Here is a 22,655-nt window from a genome sequence, read left to right as displayed (position 1 = left end):
TACGTCAGTCAGCAACTCGACCACCAGGCTAAAATCACTCTGCGCTGATTCCAGAGTCCTGCTTTTTTTCCCCTTGCCCTGCTCCATCCCCGTGTAAGTGGTGGGTTTGTGCGGCGAGGAAGGCGATTTGACTCAGGCTAGCCTTGACAGCGTGTTACTGATAGCCATGCAAACCGCATGAAAAGAGCCCTTGGATCTTTCTTTTCTTCCTCTCTCCCATTTCCCAAGATTGTTTTCCCACACAGTCAATCCCTCTTGCGTTTCTGCAGAATGATGTGAATCTCAGGAGGCTTGCTTTTTTTTCGCCACAAAACCACTAAATGGGAGATTCGGGAATTTTGACGATTGTCAAGGTTTCCCCCCCAGTTCGAAATCACTCACTATCCGGGTTCCCTTTCCCACTAAAGCTTCAGAGTGTGGGGGAGGATGGTATCCTGTCAGAGAGATCCAGGAATTCTCTGTGTGAGCACTCAGTACAGTGAGGACTCAGTGGGAAGAGAGGCCGGTACACTGAAGCCTTTGTAAGCCAGCCAGCCACCCACACGTGGTGCTAGGCTAGCAGATACACTCTTGTGACTGGGGAGACAAGGGCTGAGTCTGAACCATACTACAGTATACGCTAACACAATAAAGTATCCGCTCTTTATGCATGCGGTTTTGGCAATTAGTGCAGCGAAAAACACAAACCTTGAGTTAAAAATGAAGCAACCAATTAAAGAGAGAGTAACGCGATTTTCCACCCTTTCTCCAGACTCACATTTTAAATTTTATTTGCCAAGATGTTTGGAGAGCTGTTTGTGCTCTGTCCACAATCAGTTTTTTCCAGCTGTGACTGAGTTTCTTCATTTCCTTTTGTGCATTGCATGCTGGAACAACTGTGTTCATCAAAAGTGCACTCAGAAACGAGGGGATTTCAGTGTGAACAGTCTTTGAGCACACTTAATTCAGTCGCTTTTTCTCTGAATTAACTACATAGTCAAAACCAGTATGCAGTTTTATGGAACTTGCTTGGGTTACAGCAGAAGACTAATTTAGAAAGATGGGACTCAGCTAGAATGGAGGAGAAAACAATATGCTCCAGCTGAGCTATTATCAAATTCATCAAAAACTCAGACGCCGCACTCTAGTCGTAGCAGTTGGGTGGTGTGTTTTCGCTGTGTTAACATGCATTTTATCACATTAGTGCCTACACACACACTTGCCCATTTCTGCGGTGTGACTCTGAGCTTTGCATTATATCAGCACAGCTCATCACAAATGGAGGAGTATGTGTGAGTGTGCGGCTTTGCATCATCTCGGCTTTGCTCATCATAATGGAGGAGTACGTGTCAGGGCATCTACGTTTGTACGAACTGCACTCCCTCTCGTTTCCACACCTCCACTTACCACCCAGGTCACACCCGCCACTTTCCCGGTAAAGTGAAAAGCTCCTGAGCCCGATAGAAGGCCTGTACAGCGAGAGCAAATACGGCTTGTCGTTTCAAACAAACGCTACTCCCCTGCTTGCGCACACCTACGCACACTGTCACTCACTCTCTCTCGCATACACAAACAATAAGCTCTCTGAAATTACCATATACAAGATGTAATGATGTGGCTTGCTATACAGACACAGCATGGTGCCGTTTCTCTTTTGTTATCTGTGGATAAGTGGGATCAAAGACAGTCGCACCACACTGGGGGCAAATGTCAGGTTCTGTTACCAAGTATTGCTTGAAAACAGTGTGGCCATGTGCAGTACTAATTTACCCAGTAAGAACTGTACTAGTTGAGATTTAGGCCAAAAAAAAAAAACTCTACGTGGGATCTATTTCCTGGCAATCAAATGCCGTGTTGGAGAGTTGAGTGGCGTGGACGTCAGAGATTGTGGATGTGACGACTTTTTGGAAAACCAGCGGTGACGTAATAAGATTTTCCCCTCCCTGAGCTCTTGACGTTTATTGGTGATGGAGGCTTTTCTTGCCAGCTGTGTCATAATGAAACTCGTTTGAAATCAGGTACTCTTCCTGTCAGTACAGCTGAGGAGGAGGAGGTGAAGGGGAAAGTGTAAAGATGAGTAAGATTAAAAATATTATCTGAAAGCAATGCTTTGTGCAAAGGTAAAGCGGCTTTTCTCTTACTCGTCAAGCGGTTTATCTTGGAAAACATGCAGAGCTAAAGGGCAGACTTCTACATTTCCCACGTGCACAACATTTGAACTGATGTTAAAAACACAATCATTCAACTTAGTTTGCATGTCCGAACCACAGCAGACCGAGGAGGCCGTCCCTGCACTATCCCTGAGGGAGACCCTGTGCATGTTTGCTTGCCAGGCATCTCTCCTGCTGATTTGAATAATTAACTTGGGGCCTGTTTATCCTCCGGGCTTATTCAGAGTTGCTGGACCGTTGACTCGCCCTTTTTAATTCCTTCAGGTTTTGGCTAAAAATGGGGAGACGCTTCTGGGTCTTAAGGAGGCTGCGCACACCACATACTTTCTCCTCTTCAGGGTGTGAAAGTTTTGTGGTTTGTGGCGACTGTCATTTCAGAAAGAAAACAAAAAGACTGCTGCACAGCTTCTCTGATCTGTTCCCATTTACCCAAAACACGGGGATTTCTGCAAATTATCTATGTGTTTTGAGTCTCGGTGAGTGTAATACAGATATGATGAGACATTTGTATGAACAGAAGTGACAGTAATGGAAAACATTGTTAGGAGAACAGTCACAACGAACGGAATTTGTGAGTTTCTTCTCTTCCCCTGAACTCTTTCTACATGTTTACTGCTGAGACGTGTTAAAAGCTTAGTAATGTTGACCCGATTTTTGGCAACCCACGCTGACGTTTTCAGGGCACGCAGCAGTCTCAAAGCGAAAAGCACTGCCTTGTCACTTTTTTTTGGTTAGATCCATGAAAGTTAGCAAAAAAAACAAACATCGCGAACATATATTCAATGTCTCGCTGACCTGAAGTCACTCAGCAAAACGCCTGCGTTTCCAAATCAATGTTTTATTGACGCACCGGTGGCGAGCAGCACTTTTTATTGTATTTGGCAGGCCATCGATCGGAACACGTGCTGATCTCTCCCCTCATCTATATTCATTTGGACGCTTACGGCAAAGAGGGATGAAGGATGCTCGTGGTCACAGGTACACACGGGAACACGCCAAAGAAAGAACGGCGAGGACCAGTTTTATTCACAGAATCACTCAAAGGAATACATTCTACAGCAAAAAATGTACATGTGGCGCGTGTGTTCATTCAACACTTCTACAAAAGACACATCTGAATATCAAGTCAGGATCTAAAGCAAATCTTACAGCCAGCCTGTAGAGCATCTGAACAATATCACGACTTGCATTTGAGGTATGCTCGCTTATGTATACATCTTTCCTGCCTTTTATAAACACAGCTAAACAAAATGCAGCTCTTGTATAGTGTACAACATACCCAAGGACATAGCTCAGAAGCCATTACGGAGCAATCTCCAGCTCTGGTTTCACTTCCCATTAGCCATTCAGAGCCATGACAATACCCAGGGGGGAGACAGTGCAGCCGTGGCTTTTCCTCTCTGCCAAGGCCCTCACATTAGTCAGTTCTTTCTCCCGCTCCATCTCTATGTAGCCCACAAGTCCCGTGTTTTGCAGCACGATGATATTTTTCACCGAACGTCTGACAAAAATTAATTAGCCTACCTACTTCATCTTTCCATATTACAAAGTGAAGAGTGTGCGAGAAGTGGCAGTCAACCCTGGGGAGACTTCATCAAGGACTGCGAAGCCACGGTTGGAAACAGAAGCTGCACACAGCAAACATGAGCTGCACGGTTAGACGCTGGATTAAGTGTGTAGTCAGTGTCCCATTCAGAGTTAAGTATGACATTCAAATAATGTTTAAAGCATTCAAAACACAAGTGCGACTGCCCCATGTTCTTTAACAGCAAAAAAAAAAAAAAAAAATCCTCAAATGAAACATAGAGGTTAAACTGCAACTGATTAAATTAATGCCATTGTATTCCATATCCACATTCTTCCTCCACACTAGTGTCCCAATGACCAAGTTAGTCTTACCTTACCCCTGCCCCGAGCCCCTGCCTCCCCCCCTTCCCCCGGCTCCGGTCCCAGATTACCCATCAATCCCATTTTATTCCACTGGCTCAGACAGCCCACCAATCAGACGGCAGGATGGGGAGGAATATGATAGTGGATTGGCTCGTGGGGGGGGAAGGGGTGGAGCAGCTCAGCCATCCCCTAACAACAGCAGTGTGCTGTGAAATGAGTGAGTACGAGAGACCGAGAGAATTCGCTCGCAGTTTCACTCTCTGTAGTTCTTTCCTCTTCCTCTCTGTGTGCTCGCCGGCTTCTCGTGCCAGTGCCCTTCTGTCTTTTCTCCACATTTCTCATGCACACTTGCTCCATCTCGCAAAGTGCTCTCCCCTGTCCACTTTCTCCTCCCTCCTCTCACTCCCTCAGCTGTCAGTCTGCATATGACTGCTGACTGTGTTGCTCGCAGCGACACTGAACAGAGCTCTGCCGGGGCTTCAGCCGTCACACACACACACACACACACACACACACACACACACAAGTACACACAGATACGCAGTTGCCTGATGCTGCTGAAGCCGGGGGAGGTCAGGCTGGTTCCTGGCGGAAGGAAGCAAATTACACACTGTGCTACACATGCCCACACACAAGTGCGTAAGCGCACACACACGTATGCAAGTCGCACACGCGCAAGCAGCTCGGCTCGGGTTGAACGGGGTCTCTCCGCTGACCTACTTCTTTACTGTCACTCAGAGGCGCCAAGCACACTCGCACTCAACATAAACTTGGCAGGAAAGCCGGCGTTTAAGGCTGTTGTTTCGCATGATGTGAATGTTTAGGATCAAGCGGGACTCCTAACCTCACAGTCCCCCTCTTTTCTTGTGGTGAGGTGCCTCTTGTGCAGACTGGTGGTGGTAACAGCCAGCCACAGCCTCAAGCAGCCATCTTGTCTGTTTGTGTACGTGAGAAGAATACAATGAGGGCAAAAAAGAGAAGCAAAAAGATGTCTTGAGAGTGCATGTGTGTTATCACACAGGCGCCCTTTTAAACTTTAAGCTCCCCAGCAGGGCTGCGATCATTTTTGGCATTTTGTAAGATCACATTTATATTTCTGTTCTGTGACAGTGAGGGATCCTTTTGCTTGCAGCTGTGGGCAGCAGACAGGATCTCCTTTCAGAATGATTTTGACCAAAAACAACCTTGACGGGCTTTCTCTGCTGCCGTACTTTGAGAGATTTTCTTTAGAAATACTAAATGTCTGTCCAAAACTGATAGAGACGGCTACAAAACTGCCACTGCCTCTTTTCTTCAGAATGATATTGGCGCAAAAAGCACTTCAGGCATTAACAACCTTGTCTGGGGGTCACTTGCTGTTTGTTTGCAGGTCACTGCTCACACTAGAAACTTCAACTTCAGTTCTCGTGTTGTAAGTGGTTTTCAACACATTGTCTGATCATCAGTCAGCAGCCAAACAGTCTAGAAAGTAAAACTCTTGGATTACAGGCTATGAAAACTCACTAAATCACAGGAAAACTCCAAAACAAAAAGTCCTTCTATTCACATTTCTAGTCATGGAAACAAACAGTAAAGGAGTTGCACTACAATTTGGTTTAGCATATCCTGAGTGGACAAGTTTGAGAATAGTTTTAAAAGACTACTTCAGAAATGCAGCCTACCATCAGTGTCCCTTGTGCTAAAATTAAAATACATTTGGGTGGACCCCTGTTAATTAGAAGCTAGTTGCACAGGTAGATTCAGGTAGTTTCCAGATGAAACCTGATATATATATAAAATCTCAGGACGTTACCGAGCAGCAGAGCTTTTTGTGGTTTGCTACGGTCATGGATTCATAACCGGTAGATTTTACCTGTTTGGTGCCGTAACACCTGCATCTAAAACAGGTGAATATGAGAGAGGAAAGAGAGGTGCTTCCCACACCTTCAACCATTTCACACCCACAGACAGACACACACATACAGGAAGCCCACAGAGGGGGAGGCATGTGCCCATTGTCACGGGGTCTCATGAGCACCCTGCTCTTTGACAATAGCTGCATTGACAACACCTAGCAGCGAGAGAGACAGTAAAGGAGAGGGAGAAGGAACAGGAAAAGGACAAAGAAAAATGGAAGGAAAAAGCTTTTGCAGCCTTCCTTGCCAAGCACAACATTTCTCCCATAAGGACGGTGAAGTCTTGAGAACAACTTCTTTCCTCCTCTCATGAGACGCTAAAAATAAAAAGTCGACTCCTGAAAAATCAAACTAAGCTACAGCGAGATGAATGGGAAGAGAAATAACTCAATAACCTTGCTTTGGTTATCAGTCAGTCAGTAATTCAATTAGCCAGTTAGTCATCTTATGATGGGTCAGGTTGGGCACGATCACAATAAACTCTGTCAGTGAGTGACAGCCGCCTTCGTAAATCAATCCGTCTGACAAGTCACTCATACATCAACACCCTCGTTTATGGAAATCATATGCAAACTCGCTGTCAGGCGCTAGACGCACTTACACGGGTTGGACTTATTCAATTCCCCCCCCCACACACAGACGCACACGAGATCATTTTTTTTGCAGTGCATCAGAAAAGAGATTATTTTTATGGTGAGCTTTTCACTAAAAAGATGAGAGATTCATAAACTGCACTCGGTTGAAAATCTCTGCAGTGTCGATACATCCACACATTTCTTAGCACGGATGTGGGAAGATGGAATGAAGCTAAATGTGGCTGCGAATAAAAATACAGCCAAACATCCAAAATCACTTTACAGCCGCGGAGGTTGGAGGGAAGAAAAAATAGATTATGATCTTGCAACCGCATGCACAGCTAGAAATTCGGGGCCTCGTGTCAACAGCTCACTCCAGACCTGAAACAATAAATATCTAATCCCTGTCATGTTACAGGGCCCCTGTGCCGCTCTGGGCCCCATGAATCAATCAGGGTTTCCCCCCTATAGGTGCCCCTGTCTGTGACACACGTAAAGGGAGTATTCAGTGGGATTTACAGATCCAATAACAAGACAAGTGAATAAAAGAGTTGGAGCTGTGCGAGTGTTTATTTGGATGGTTTGTGTGGAAGGAGGCTTGGCAGTATGTTGAGTGTCTTGCTTAAATTCTCATGACATGTGTTGAGCGCGCACAGTTGTACAATACCGTCGTAGGAATACGAGAAGAGATTAAATTGAGGAAAAGCTGAGAGGGGTTTGTGTAAAACCCGACAGGGGATGCTGAGCACAAAAGCAGCTTCATTTCCCTCGACACCGCCTCGGCCACTCGCTCCATTCGAGACAATATGTCACGAGGTTAAATGGCTCTGCTGAAACCTGTAGACAGTCATTCAGGGTCAATGAGTCTGACCTGAAGAGAAAACGCTCCTGTGATCACCTCAGCAACCTCTATTTTCCAGTAATGATACTACAATGGCGGTTCAGCGTTAACCTTAAAAACAGGCTCTTGAGTCGCTATATTCTTTCAACGCTACGAGGTACCAAACAACTCTCCTGTTCCAGCTCCAGCAGCAGCGGTCAGGATGAAGGGTACGTCATGTAAGCCGAAGTTGACACTGAGATTAAAAATTCAATATAGGCCAAGTCACTCGATATCACAACCATCATATTTCAGCCACGCTAATCAAATTCACCAGCGTGACCTCTGGGGTATATTAAATGTGTATATAACATGTGTCATCTCTCAAATGTTTTGCGGGGGGGAGATATCCATCTATGCTGGTAAATACAGTGCAAAGGCGAGCCAGCAGCAGTCACAGTAGCTACAACAAATTCGCTCCCCATAAAAATGAGCAGTGGATGGATTTCAGCGTGCAGCTTGCCAGAACCACGGGAGGGAGACTAAATGATTATGTTACAACAACACCGCTCCAGCTCTCAGAAAACAACAATCAGGGTCTAGGTAGGATATTGCGGCCGAGCAAAATTAAAGGGGAGTAGGAGCGAGACAGACAGAGGGAGGGAGAGTGGGAGGCAGATTTTATGGAGATCATCAGGGGCTGCGAGCGCGTTTGGCTGTTTGTCTCTAATTGTGCTGTACAGTGAAGCAACCAGCAAGTAGCCTGGCCCGGAACCCATGTGTTCCCTTCATGAGCTGACAGAGGGAGAAGGCAAGAGAAAGATAAGCTCCTTCTGTGTCCAAACAGCTATGACAGACTGATCCTGTGCAGAATATGACCCGTCAGTCAAACTGCTTGGGTCTTTTCAACACACCAAAGTTTAAAAAACCCCAAACGACAACACTAACTCTCAACGATGCGCCCCTTGGGATAAAGAGGGGGAAAAACAGCACTGTGCCGTGGTCTGGAAAGGGTTAACTGGCAGCAGGTTGAGGCTAATGCAGATTGTCAGGGAGATAAGATTACCAGTTAGGGTGATGGTTAATGGAAGCCACCACAGCCCTCCACTGACAGTTAACAGGAAAAGCTGGAGCAGGGTCTGACCACGGTCACACAAATGCCCCCTTTCAGACTGTCTCAGTGACGCGGCTTCAACCCATTGTCACGGTCAATCAGATAGGGTCAGCGTGCGTCTTCTTAACTGACTTCACAACTTTCCTCCATTTTAAATAATGTGAGTCAGTTATTAACCTGTGCAGACTGTTGCACAGCAGAGGCTCAGAGCGCTCAGACAGAAGAAGACCCATCACCTAAAGCAGTAAATAAAACGTGGCTCAATTTCCAAGGCACCATAGAAAAGAAACATATACACACCATAGTCTGGCTTTGTATTGCCATGTGAGAAGTTTCACAGACCACAATTAGATTTTAAACCAGATTACACTGCAAGCGATGAGGTAACTGTCATAATGCAAAACAGGTCTGCAGATATTTGGTAAGATACGAGCGAATGTGTAAACTTCTACGTCAGTACTTCCCCCGTATGGCGTATGATATACAAAAAACGTGTGAGGTTAAAAGCATCAACTGCCAAACTAGGATCTAACATTTACAGTGAAGCACGCTCGGTTAACAGTGCAACACCACTGCTCATTTACAACTCACCTAGACCTCATAGTGCTACATCCAAAGCCTATTTTCTTTGTATACTGCTGTGTCCAACATCTTAAGCCCTTTTAAAGCCTCCGTGTGTGTGTGTGTGTGTGTGCGTGCGTGCGTGTGTGTGTGTGTGCGTGTGTGTGTGTGTGTTGCTGTATGACGGCAGATTACACTGCAGCCAGAGAACGTTATGAAACAAAGCCAGGGCTTAGGCAAGAGAGTTCCTCTGCTGTGGGACTTGTATTGCAGGCTCATTCCCTGCCACAACCACTGGCACAATAAAAAAAAGACAAGAGGCAATTAAGAAATGATTTTCACCTCGCAGTTTGGGACAAAACCCTCGTACCTCACCCCCCCCATTGCCACACTATCGTACACAAAGGCAAATTCCTCGAGGTCTGAGGGGCCCAGAGAAAAAAAAGAGGGGAGGCAAGACTGACAAGAATATAGGGGACGAGGAGAGGGAAGGTAAGAGATGGTGTGAAAAGAGGAAAGAAAAGATGTGTGTAAAAGTAAAGGAACAGGAGAGCTACAGTGGAAAGCAAAACAGTGTCAGAAAGAGGTGAATAATGGCGTTGGTACAGTGGGAACCGAGACTGAAGGTGATGCATGAGGGGCGATTACATGGCGTCAGCGGAGCCGGCAACCTACAGAAGATCAAGGCGCCCGCATGCTCGTAGCAGACTGTATCACTGCTAGCTGACCCCGAGGGGAGCCTGAATGGGAAGTGAAATAAATTAATTTAGGGCAGAGCGCAGAAGAAGAAGAAAGACGTAGCTCAAAATGTCAACCGTATGCCGGCACAAGCTCCCAATGCCCGACCAAACGCTTGCATCATTGATATTTTGATAGCGCACTTATCGCTGGTTTGATCTGAGTTTGCTAGCTGCTAGTCATCTAGATACCTTGGTTACTGGATGTTATCTGTCTGACTCAGTGTTTCAAATTAATTCATCAATGTTAGTCAGTATTACAAACAAAATTGACAGCGAGATATCGGGTTTCCCACGTTCATGCACGCGATGTCAGAAGAATCTGGTAAACTTCAGTCAAACCGTAGTCAGACATGCAGCTCACATGGAGGGTTAATGTTACTGGTTGCACCTCTTCCTGAACCTTTTCATTCATGATTAAATCCAGCCTGTGTGTAATACTATATCTGAGGTATAGAGACAATCTGCAAAAATATACATGCTTGCTATAGTCTTCTACCTTGTGGCTTTAGGAGGTGGATTCATGTGCTCACAACCGACCAAAAACAACACACTGGAGTTTAATCACACAATCCTAACTGCGCGTAGGTATGTGGACAGTTTTGCTTTATGATATTTTAAGCTTAAATTTCCCCCAAACAATGGCGTTAAAGAGAATATTTAGTTCTATTCAAAGCACTAAAATAGAAATTCAGAGAAAAGACAAGCTTACGGTGGAACAAATTATGATACAATCTCAGGAGATAAACAGCAGCATTCACAATGTGTTGTTTTTTTATGGTTTACTTTCATTTAGTTTCAAGTCTTTAGGTGACGACTAACATGCACAAGCTGTCGTGACTCAAAACCCACAAAAAAGATTCAAGTCACAGCTAAAATGTTCCTGTTCCATACACTGCTCTGGCGTAAGTTTTGCATTCCTACTGCTTGGTTCTAGTCATACGCGTCGTTACATCTGGCCGATTCCGCTGCTGCAAATCAGCATAACGTATAATAAATGTATGTATCACTTCTTAGCAAGCGAGCCAGGAATTAAAACTAGAATTAAAAACAACTGTCATATGTGGACGAGCGGTATGAGTAATATGAAATTCCACTCTTGATTTCTGTGTCTGAACGAGGGGGGGTTATACGTTCAAACTGAAAATGATTCTCAATAATGGCAACATAAATGGTTTACTGTCAGGAAATGAGCCACTATCGTGAATTGTGAAAGTTTACCGGTTTCTTATGAATGTCACAGTTTACGGAATATATCACAGCGTCCGGGTAACACTGATCGAGGAACAGCGTTATCAAAAAAGTGCTATTATCTGAAAGGGCTCAACAAAAGAGCTATCAGCTTCACAGTCTTTGTAAAATTCTCCTAAAACTATTTTATAAGGGGAAAAAGAAACGCGCACACACAACACATACCAACTTCGGCAGATAAAATCTCCCCTCTCGAATACAGTTTCTCAGTTTCACGGTTCCACACTTGAATTCTTTGACTCACATGATTGCAAGACAGATCTAGTAACTTCCCCAGAACAGCGGCCAGGAACCAGATGCTCCAACAACAATCTAAGCTAACTCTTTAATCTAGTCCCACACCCTCATGTGCTGGCTCTAAAACAAAAAAGGAAGACATGCTTGACTCGCTCAGAAACCTTGTCAGCATGTCAGTTTCTATAGAAACCTCGGGGTGGGAGGTATAAGTCCCCCTATTCACGCACGCATATCCCACACACACACACACACACACACACACACACACACAAAGACATAGAAGAGAGTAAAGCGGCTGGGGGGGTATACTTTCGTCACCATGGTAACTTCCTGCTAGTTGGCTCTCAAATTATGTTTATCCAGAGTTTGTTTCCACATTACTCATTTCAATGTGTGAAAGTGAGCGTGCGTCTGCGACAGTCAGGCTGGGAATCAACCAGTGGTTAGCTCATTTCCTATCCACATTCTCTAACAATTAAATCTATAAACAGCAAACGTCTGCATCAGCCTTTGAGGTGCGCGCATGCTTTTTTTTTTTTCCCAGGAGCTGCGTTTCGTACAGTCGGTCATTACAACAGAGCCGAGCAGAAAGGCCTCGCATTTACCGCCGTCACTATAAATATTCCACTTGAGATGGTGCCTAATTTGATTATTTCTATCTTCTAGGATTTCTTCTCCTTGACGATCACAGGTTGTGAATTCCAGAGCTGGCCCTCTGCCCCCGGGCCTTGCGATGTTTGATCCAGGGCCAGGGGAGGCCGGCCAGACATTCAGCCCAGACTCTGGCGCCCTTCCCTCAGTGTACCATGCACTATAGCTCCCTGCTGTGAGGCCTGGAGGAAATCACACAGCCAGAAGAATTGTAAAAGCCCTCATCTATTGAGCCGAGGTTAAAACAGGGGGGAACAATACCTTTGACTCACACTCTGCTTCTCTCTGTGGAGAAACTTGAAAAGCACCTATTGCTTAAAAAAAAAAAAAAAAAATCAATAGGCAAAAAAAGGGAAGGAAAAATCCATATTCCTTTACCGGCTTATCAATTCATACCTTTTTCAGAACACTTTCCATTTATAGGAGTAAAATGAGAACAACCCCCAAGGACACCCTCCAAATGCTTCACATAACAAGATTAAAATGAAGAAACCTTTAAGCAGAATATCACAGCGAAGTCAAACAAATTACAATCAATAAAAAAATGTTTGGTTACAGCAAAAACGTTAAACACCAAAAATTCTTTAAATGTAAAGAAGGCGTAAGAGGAAGGTGCAGAGTGCAAAGTGACAACGCCAGACTATACGTGTGCATGCATGTTAGTATGTTATGAGTGCATGTCTGGCAGGGTGGTGCTGGAGGGGCTAATTCACACAGATGTATCATATCAAACTGGAGAGGATTCCAAAGTTTCCTTTGGCAGGCCAAATCAAAACAAAGCAGATGGAAGAATGCAAGATGTCGACTGAACGGGGGGAACCGAAAAGAAGAGCTGCATAACTACCAGCAATGTAATCATGTCGCTAAGAAGTCTGATCTTTTAAACAGATGATTATCACTTGCAGAACACATTCTTTGTAAAAAAAAAAATAAAAAAAATTAACCATGCATCAGCTCCTCCTCCTCCTCTTCCTCTGCAACTACGGGACAATTTCACAGCTAGCTAAGGTGAAAATAGCCTCTCATCTTAAGTCTTTTCTCTCCAGTGGTGTCCCACAGAAAGCTCCCAACACCTCTTTCCTCTCTTCGTGGCTGTGCTGAGTAATACAGCAAATGAGTTAAGAGGGAGGAGGTGAGAGAGACCGGGTGGAAGAGAGTCTATTACAAGACAAGATGGAGTTGGAGGAGGAGGAGGAGGAGGGGGGGTGATGCGTTTCTTGTTTGGAGAACAGAGGTGTGGGGTGGATGAAAAGAGAACATGTATATATTCACCTGGAAATTAAGTAAACCATTTAATCTTCTTCCTCTTACAGTCCCTAAACACACTCCACCACCCGCTGATCCCTCCTGTTTTCTCACACATGAGCCGACGAGGGAACCGGCACATCCGACAACTCAGCAGCAGCGACGGAGACCCTTCCCCCAACCATGTTTCAGCAGGAAAACGTGCTCTTGTCCAACCCTCTGAATACAGTTTGGAAGGTGTAATAGTTGCGAATGAGGGCCAGACGTAGTTAACACCTTTTTCGGTGACCCTAAATCAGTCAGAAATCAGAAGATTTACACCCGTTTGAATCAATGAGCTTTGTATAAAACCGCTTTACCCCATGCCACATCTACTTTTTTTTTTTTTTTTTTAAATCATTCTGCGAGGGCTGAAAAGTAGAGATTAGGCAGCAACAGTGGTCACCCAGCCACTTTGCTCCACTGGCTCATTACTCCCCTGGTTAGGGGGTGGAGGGTGGGGGTGGAGTCTGCCATCCTGAATTAAGGCCTCCCTCATGAGGGGCCAAACGCTCGGTGAAAAGGGTTGCATTCAAGAGCTCTTTAACAGAGGGAAGGTCACTGTTCCATAACTAGCCACGCATGTTGGAGAGCCACAAATGGCTACAGTAAAAAAATAAAAAAATTTAAAAATGGGATAATGATTGCAAAAGATTAAAAAAAAAAAAAAGTTAGCACTGGAAAATACTCTCATGAGAGATTAAATGAGAGAGCGATTCATTGGCCAAGGCAGCTCTGTGCCAAAGAGGACCTGAATAGAGAGGCCGGTGGCTTGTTGGCAGAAAGAGACAAACTGCTCTATCATAAAAAGAATGATTCATAGATTACCGCACTCGGTAGAAAGCTTATGAGACTGTAACGCATAACAAGAGCAGTTATGAATGTACACTGACTGCTGAAACCGAATAGGATTCCCGGACTGAAATCTGATGATACGCTATAACCAGCTATCTTCACGGAAAATATGATATGTCAGCATATATCATTACAGAAAGCTTGACGGTTTCCTAATCTCAACGCCACAGTCAAGACGTTTTGTGACGCTGCATTCGACCTCACGCCGCCTGCCGCGCGTTTGACGGCAAAACTGTGATGTTCTAGGTGGAGAGAGAGGGAATAATGGAGGATCGATACCGACTGAGCCCCTGCTCTGTTGCTTCATCCCTCGAGGCTTAATTCACTGGATGTTTAAAGACGACAGAGTCACAATAGGGGATCAGATGGGATTGACCACAGGATGAAAATGTGAGGAGTGTTTATTAAACTGATGTAGTTGAGATGAACAGAGGAGGGGAGGTGAACAGGGATCGGTCAAGGGGCTGGATGTGAGAGGTGTACATGATGGTCATTAAAAGCTGACGCTGCTCTGCTGCAAATTAAATTAAAATAAAAATAAAAAAATCACAGAAAAACCACCCAATGCCTCCTCTTTTAGCTTTACAGAGCTTAAATAAAATCTGAGGCTGAGCTGAATTTTCATCTATAAACAAAAGCACCTGGAGATTATTTTGTGTGTTTCTTTCTTTCTTTTTTCTTTTTTTTTTTTTAAACAACGCTTGGAGAAAGATATGGTTAATAATAAAGAAAAATCAAGTTAATTGTTTTCTTTTCAATCGACTACAACTGAATGTCCTTCATGGACCTCTTTAAAGCCTGCAAGGCCAAACCAAAGACAAAGCTAAAGTGTTGATTCAGCTTCATAGGGATCCTGAACGGATAAGCTGTGGCAACCACTCACTCATTCACACACACACACACACACACACACACACACACACAAACACATGCATGAGTGAGTATGTGTGTTCACGTACACACACACACAAACACACACAGCCTCTCAGGGCCTGACCAGCTGTCTCACTCCCCCATCTCCATCCAAACCTACAGGGGCAGGAGGATATAAATCACTCGAATGAAGACGCACATGGAGGAGAACGCAAGTGGTGTACGTGACATACACAAACACACACACACACACGCGCGCGCACACACACACACACGCCCCTTTCTGCATTGGCTCTTCACAACTGCACTGTGTCCAAACATGCCTCGTGTCCAACTACTGGAGCATTTACTGCAAAAACACACCTACAAAAGGATTTACACACACACCTATCTACACACACTGCTCACGACAGAAACACAAATACCATATAACAAAGACAGTCACACCCAGTTTTATGTCATTACTCCTGCAAATATCCAAAGCTGCTGATAGGCGCAGGATGCCTCGTGAGGTTGGTCTGAAAACCAGTTTATCTCACCTACTGACGGCAGGTGCACACCTACGGACCTTTGCCTGTGCGTGCGTGTTTGAGCGCGAGTGTGTGCCGGTGCCAGCAAGAGCCGGAGATTGTGTTCAATGCCAACAGCTGATAAGAGAAAAGGTCATATTGCATAACAGGAGTTTGTGCTGCGTGTGTGACATAATGCCGTGGAAAGCAGATGCAGAGAAGAAGACGAGGGAGGCAGAGAGTGTAAAGGGTAAACAGAGAGTCTGTATTTATGTCAGAGAAGAGAGCCGAGTTGTGATGCATTTGGCCGCTGAACATCCTTCGCCGGTCCAAATTGAAGCCGGCAGCGCCTGTAATGATGCAGTAAACTCTCTGTTGGCAAAGCAGACTCTATTTAAGCTTTAAAAAAAAAAAAAAAGAAAAAACACACAGCCTTCTCCTCATTTCAGCACTAACTTAATAAATACATAAATAAATAAGACGGAATTAAAAAAGGCTGGGGTAGCCAACTTCACTCCCAGAAATTTTTTCTGGCAATGCTTGTCGAGCCGGCAGGCCCTGTGAGGGGAAAGATGAAGCCAAGGGGATGTGAGGCTGGGCCTGCAGCGTGGGAAGGCTTCCTCCTCTCTGATCTAACTCACAACTGCTCAGGAGGGGACACATGAACTAGAGTCTGGTGATGTTCACGTACCTGCCAAACTTCAGAGCATCAGAAATGTGTCAGCAACACATATGCGTACACTTGAATGCTTTATGTTTTCTCTGCTTGGTGTGACTGACACACAGTCGGTTATTCTAATGTGTGCAAATTGGTGATAATCTTCATCAGGACTTTTATGTTCTTGGCAGTTACTTTTATGCCATGCTGATACAGTTTGGCAGTATAATCAAAGTAGCCTTGGTTTTATTTTTCCCCACTGGTGAATAGGCAACAATAAAACAGAATATTACTACTCTCAAAGTTAAAAAGTATTGTCCTTTTGTTCAATCTTATCCCTGCAACATCCCGCTGGTTTCAAACTTGAAACACTCGTCACTTTGCACTCTGCATGGTAGCACATTCACAGCAAAACTGACAAAATGAAGCAAACGAATGACTATATGAAAAGCACTTTTATCTTTTTATCTCGCGCCTTTCACATGTGCCACGTGGAACGTAACCATAGTGAACGTAGTAAAATAAACAGGCAGTAAAACTTTGCTTTTGCCACAGTACACTTTGGTTTGCCCTGGTCGCCATAGTGACAGAGGGGTTGCAAAGTGAACCCTGCCATGTTGCACACGTGAGGAGAAGGGAGCTTATGAAAGAAGAATTTGCATTGAAACATAAGGTTAAATGAAGCGCATTGAGGCTCAGGCACGGTGAAAAAACAACCCTGTGACCCTCTCTTCATGGTCCTACATGAGGCCCACATTTCATTTGGACAGCCCAAGAACGAGAGCGAGACAGAAAGACAGGGAGAGAGGGAGATAAAGAGAGGAAAAGGAGGAGAGGAGGGGGAGAGTCTGTGCCTTTGCACTCCCCATTCTGCCCCCGCTCTCTATTTTTGTTTCCTTTTTTTGTGCACGCTCAACACACACACTCACAGTGCAATGGATTTTCAACTTGGCCCTCATCAGTTGTGCGCCTGATGAAACAAACACTGACAGCCTCTTTACATTTGTAAAGGCCCCTGCAGCAGCTGTGCTTGTCCCACACACACCATGCGTGCACACAAACATGCACTCACACACACACACAACCTTTGAATCAGAGGCCTAGCCCCAGCTGGGCCCTACAGGAAGAGCCGACTCTGCACAAAATGGCCCTGGCTGCATTGAGCTGCACTCTGCTGTGCTCTCCTGCTACTCTCGCTTACACGCATTCACAAACACACACACAGTGTGTGTCATGTTTCGTTAGACAGAACAACACTGCCACACATTAGCGCTTGATACCTCAGTCATTACGTAGCCTTTACCCCTCAACCACCGGCTTGAAAGGCAACGACAAAAAAAAGAAAATAAAGCTGCAAAAATTGGGTTTTCATCACAGAAACTGAAGCGAAAACAAAGTGTGCCCACCTTCTTCTGACACTCAACCTGAAATCAGTGACAATGCAACTTTGGGTGGAAAAAACTGACAGGGCAATTTGGCTCGTCTGTTTGGCTCTGTTGACACAAATGTTTATAATCCTAGTGGAAAATAATTATTGCCTTGCCTTGTTTGGTTTTATTAAGGACTCATCCCCCTTTTTTAAATCATTTTATGACCGACGACAGATTTTAATATCGCTCACAGATAGCGTGTGTTTGTTGGGTGCAGGAGGTGGGGGTGGAGGGGTAACAACTCACACTCATGTTTCAGGGGAAATGGTTAAGCCAAGCATGTATAATTGTCTTACGCTAATTAGGGGGAGGGTGGAGGGGGAGTAGAGAGAGGGGGGAGAGGGGAGGAGGAGGGGGACACTAAGGGCCAAGAGTCCTGTCTCAAAGCCTGAAGGGGGGGCCGGAGGATGTGGCCTCCTCCAGGTTATCACAAAAAAAAAAAAAATCACGTTTGTGAGCCTATTTTGGTCTGAACCAGACATTATGCATCAACTGCAGCTGCCGAAAACACATGACAGATGTGACACACATGCGCGTACACACACACACACACACACACACACACACACACTCAGGACAGAAACAAGCATCCTGCACACGGCCACACCGTTTCCCCCTCAGCCTTGATACTCCATCTCCAGTTCTAATTATACAACCAAGTTATGAATAGACTAAATAAAAAAAGCCCATCCAGTTATAGAAAGCGTGACGCTGCCGGCCACCGTAAGCTGGCAGGATTTTAAACAGGGACTTTTTTTGTTTTCTCGGTTAGTCATGATTTCTATTGTACATCCTGTTTCCTCAATTCAGGGAGAGACTGACAAACAAGTTGATTGGATCAAAAGCTTGTTATCTTTGCAATAATCACTCCACTTTTACAGTACACTGCAGAAAAGTACGAGTGGTTACAATGAATGTGACTGAAACTACTTGGTCACGGTCAGAGAAAGATCCCTGTCATTGATGAATACATAAAGTCACTACGAGAAGTTAACTGCAGCTGCGGAGTGCATCGAGTATAAATGTTACAAACCACTGAGCTGCGATGTACCACGTCAGAGCGACTTTCTCAGCTATTTCAAACATCTGTCTACTTTGAGAAGTTGCTTTCCAATAAATAAATGTTGATGCCAATGCGCTGCTGACACCGACGTCGCCCACAAGAAGTCAGATTTGTCGTCTTTCAAAACAAAACTCTGCACAGTGAAAAGAAAATTACTTTAAAAGTGGCAAATTAAAAGCTCAAGCTTTAATTGTTTTTCTATTTGTTCAGACTTTCAGCGGGCCTTGTGCAGCTATGAGGCAAATGGGGGGGGAAAAAAGTTCTTGAGGAAAATTGCAATTCAAACTAGTATGAATACTCATCCTGTGCTTTCGCTGCTCTTTAATTCTTTACACTTGTTGAGGGAAACATAAAAGCCCCACAGCTGAGTAAGGGGGAAATCTTGTGAACGCATGGCAACAAGCCCCCTTTGTGTTTGATTGTTCACTTGCTCACACAAACCTGTTGCTCAGTTTTGTTTGCAAAAAGAAAAAAAGAAAGAAAAAAAGAAAATGTCCCTCAAACACAAAACTAATGCGAGGAGATGGTTTGTTTTTGATGCATTCTGTTGCAAAAGAGTTTTTGGAGACACTGCACATGGTGAGGTAGGAGGGCAGCAGCAGCAGCAGCAGGAGGAGGAGGAGGGGGGAGGCTTAGGTCTGCTGACTTCAGCTTTGCAAGACATGAGATGCTTCGTGCAATTAAAAAAGCCAACAATGTGGTCCATGAGGTGCCTGACGAGAATTCACAGGACACGAAGAAGCGCAGCAAAACTTTAAAGCCCCGTGCAACAGAGGCCATGCGTGGACTTTAAAAAAAAGTGCGAATGTGCACAATTATTAACGCACCGGACCGAAGCTGCACGATTAAAGCCCAGAGTGGGCTCAAAGTATTCCGTTTCACAGGCCCCCCTTCCCCATAAATTCAGCAGTGTTACTTGCAGAAAGAAAATGGTCGCTTCATACATGAGCCTCTGCAATGCGACTGAACACAGCCTCCTTTAAAAAAAAAAAAAAAGAACAGAACAGAACAGAAAAGCTTGGATCGTGCAGAAAACACCCGAGCAGCGGTGCTGTTCAGTGTGAAATGTGGTGAGCTAAGCCCCCCCTTGTGCAAAAAAAAAAAAAAAAAAAAAATGGAGTTATCCCTCAGCTGCAATATCTGCTACGTTCACAGAGGTCACACGGAGACCTGCAGACGTACAGAGAGCCGGAGCGACTAGAAACGTGGTGCAGGAGTGAGTGGCTTTAATGGCCAGAGAGCAACAAACCCTCCGCACCGCTGCTGCTGTTGTTGTTGTTGTTGTTTTGTGTGTTTTCCCTCAAGTGCTGCTAAAATTGAATGAATATGCTGACCCCCTTTTCCCCCTCCTCCTGCTCTCACTCTTTATGGAGGAAAATTAAAGAGCCACAACAGTCCGCGAAACACGTCCCAGCCAGACAAAACACACACACATACACACTCACACACACACACCGACGAACAACTAAGCAGCACGAGCACCGAGAAGAACTGGGGCTGATGTGAGCTCGAGATACGAGCCCAGTTTGAGATGAAATGCTCAGCATGGGACGAAATGGAAGCCGAAATAGCTGAGCCATGGCCGACAGGCTCGTCTTCACGGCTCTGAATAGCGAAGAGAGAAACGAAGAGGAGGAGGGAGGGGAGAGAGAGAGAGAGAGCAAAAAAAAAAGCGAACAAAAGCCTCTTCTTTTTTTTTCTCCTAGAAACTGTGTGCTTTTAATTTCAAACCCCCCCTTTATGGCTTTATAAACACCGCAGCAGCAGCAGGGACGTGCTAGCATCTCAGCCCCCGAAAAAAACGAGTGGAAACGAGCGAAATAAAAGCCCTCCAGCTCGGTGCTCAAATCGCTTAAAACATGTCTGATGTGGGAGAAACGTTGCAACACAGACGCTGAATAAACATTGCTGTCTCTTTAAATGGACAAAACATGTAATGTGGAACAAGTTAAAGCGGCGACGTTTTTAGCAGGATATCGGTGCTAAATAGCGCACAGGGCTGCCCGGTGGTAACCTTCACCCGATGAAAGTTTACGCATTTTCATCGAGGCGAAACTTGAATAGAGCGGCTGCCGTTTTTGTTGGAGGAGGGAAAAAAATGCAAAAGAATAAATTGTACTTACGTATTTCTTTTGAATGATATTCCTCTTAGGTCTTTCCTTGCTCATTATGCAATCCCACCAAAAAAGAAATGTTTGGCTATAGAGAGAATGGCCACATGAATGTCTTTTCTTTGACTCTCGCCTCTCCCGGAGCTCCACCAACCAAACGACGATTTAAATCCCCGGCTCTGTAAAGGAAAAGCTTGCTGGCTTTGCAGAATCCTCCCTCGGTGTGTGTGTGTGTGTTTTTTTTTCTCTCTCTCTCTCTCTCTCGCTCTCTCTCTCTCTCTCCTTCGTCTTCTTAAAGTATTCGGATATAAATCCCACCAAAAAAAATAATAATAATAAACTCAAGGGTCGACGACGAGCAGAGACGGACTGAAGCCAAACTCACTTGGGGATAACATAGTCAAAGCACAACAATAAGTTCCATTCGCCCGAACAGCTCGGCTTCTCGTCTCTGCGCACTCACTCCCGGCTCTTTTCAAATGCATGAATATGGTTGAGGTGATGTCAACGCGTTACATCTTGCTTGAGGCGAGGACACGGCGAGGAAAGGAATAAATAAAATTAAAAAACAAAACATTAGGTGTCTTCTTCTTGTTCTCTCTCTGTCTGTCTGTCTCTCGCTGTCTTTTCTCTTCTTCTTTTTTCTTCTGGCTGGAGCCTGCGGTCGTCGGTAGAGCTCTCCAGCGGCACTGCTCTGCTGACTGAGAGCAGCTCCTTTCTTCCCCCATGCCTCCGCCTCTCGGCCTATCACGTCCTGCAAGCACGCAGCGGCAACTTCAAAATCCCACCGAGACGGCCCCAAAACAAGCAAACAGCGGCGGATGACCCCCGTAGCATGCTCCTTTAAGGTGTCGGTGGTTATTCCAACACGCCGGGGATCTTAAAAATGATGCCATCCGTGTTCTTGTTACGGATTTGCAGCAGGTTTGCGCAGGAGATTTACGGTGATGTTGGTCTGGATGGTGCGTTTTAACTCTTGTTATGTTAGTTTTGAAGGTGCCATTTCAAGAAAACATGCAAAATCACAGTGTAGTGTTATTACTTCAGCATGCTGCTATGAGTGGAGATCTTCTGCGGGCCTTAATCCTAAATCCAATTGTAAAAAAAAATCTGATTTCCTTGCATGATTGTTAATATGTTGTATTTATGCCATAGTTTCATTTTTGTCTTTTAAATCCCCTCCTATTACCTTTAAATTTACTGACATCTTCTCTCCTCGGGTTCAATTTGACCCCAGCTATTTAAACCTCCAGAAAATATCCTAATTAAAATGTTTGTTTAAATAGCCCTTTAAATAAAACTTTAAAAAATTATGTCATTGACTTATTTAGAGATGTGAAACATTGAATGAGAAAGATAATAGGAGTGTTATATCCTACTATTACCAGAGAGCTGAAGAGTTTTCATTTTCTTTAACTGTCTTTTATTTTATTTCTTATATCTTTTTACTGTTCCTACTCTGGAAAGGCATTTTATAGGTCTTGTATTTATTATATTTTTTAAGCATTTTCTGGTTTTTATATAAATCTGTTTTTTAAATCGATGACTCATTTGTGGCTGATGTAAAACACTAGCACATGCTTTACAAGTGCTATATGAATAACATTTACTGTTATTATTATTATTTTCACTCTTAGAATAGACTACAGGGGACAAAAAAAGGTAGGGGTTCCCAAATGTCTATGTAAATGACTGCCCCAACCCCCACTCCAAACCACACCACCGCAACTTCCCCCGAAGCACGTGGTTGAACATTAAAGCACAGGCTTGCATTTTGTTTTGAAATGTTGTGTTTTAAAGGCGCCATGTTGTGCTTTGAAGGACCCATATGAGGAAAAAATCTTTTTATTTTGTTTTGTGGTTTTTAGAAAGTTGGAAGTGTGAAATAAAAGCTAGTAAAATATGAAGACGTTTACTTCTGCTGTTTCTCCTGCATTCCTCATAATTAATGGACCAATGCATGGTTTCCTTGCTTAAGTCCAATTCACGGT

The 22,655-nt window shown here is 44.5% G+C and overlaps 1 protein-coding gene across 2 annotated transcripts in view; it reads right to left on the bottom strand.

Annotated features, from left to right (window-relative positions):
* jarid2b (jumonji and AT-rich interaction domain containing 2b) overlaps window positions 1-21,326 on the bottom strand; it is a 102,365-nt gene extending 81,039 nt beyond the window's left edge. Inside the window, exon 1 of one of the 2 annotated variants that reach the window (XM_008301042.1) lies at window positions 20,677-21,326. In XM_008301042.1, coding sequence (XP_008299264.1) covers window positions 20,677-20,721 — 45 coding nt within the window. In that variant the 5' untranslated portion in view covers window positions 20,722-21,326. The remainder of the gene's footprint in view (window positions 1-20,676) is intronic. The other variant, XM_008301050.1, reaches the window with a different exon arrangement.
* Between the last annotated feature and the right edge of the window lie 1,329 nt (window positions 21,327-22,655).

This window comes from Stegastes partitus, unplaced genomic scaffold (genome assembly GCF_000690725.1).
Source record: "Stegastes partitus isolate 25-593 unplaced genomic scaffold, Stegastes_partitus-1.0.2 Scaffold34, whole genome shotgun sequence".
Classification (NCBI taxonomy): domain Eukaryota; kingdom Metazoa; phylum Chordata; class Actinopteri; family Pomacentridae; genus Stegastes; species Stegastes partitus.
The sequence above is the reverse complement of the archived record's forward strand: the minus strand, read 5'-3'. Positions and strand labels throughout refer to the sequence as shown.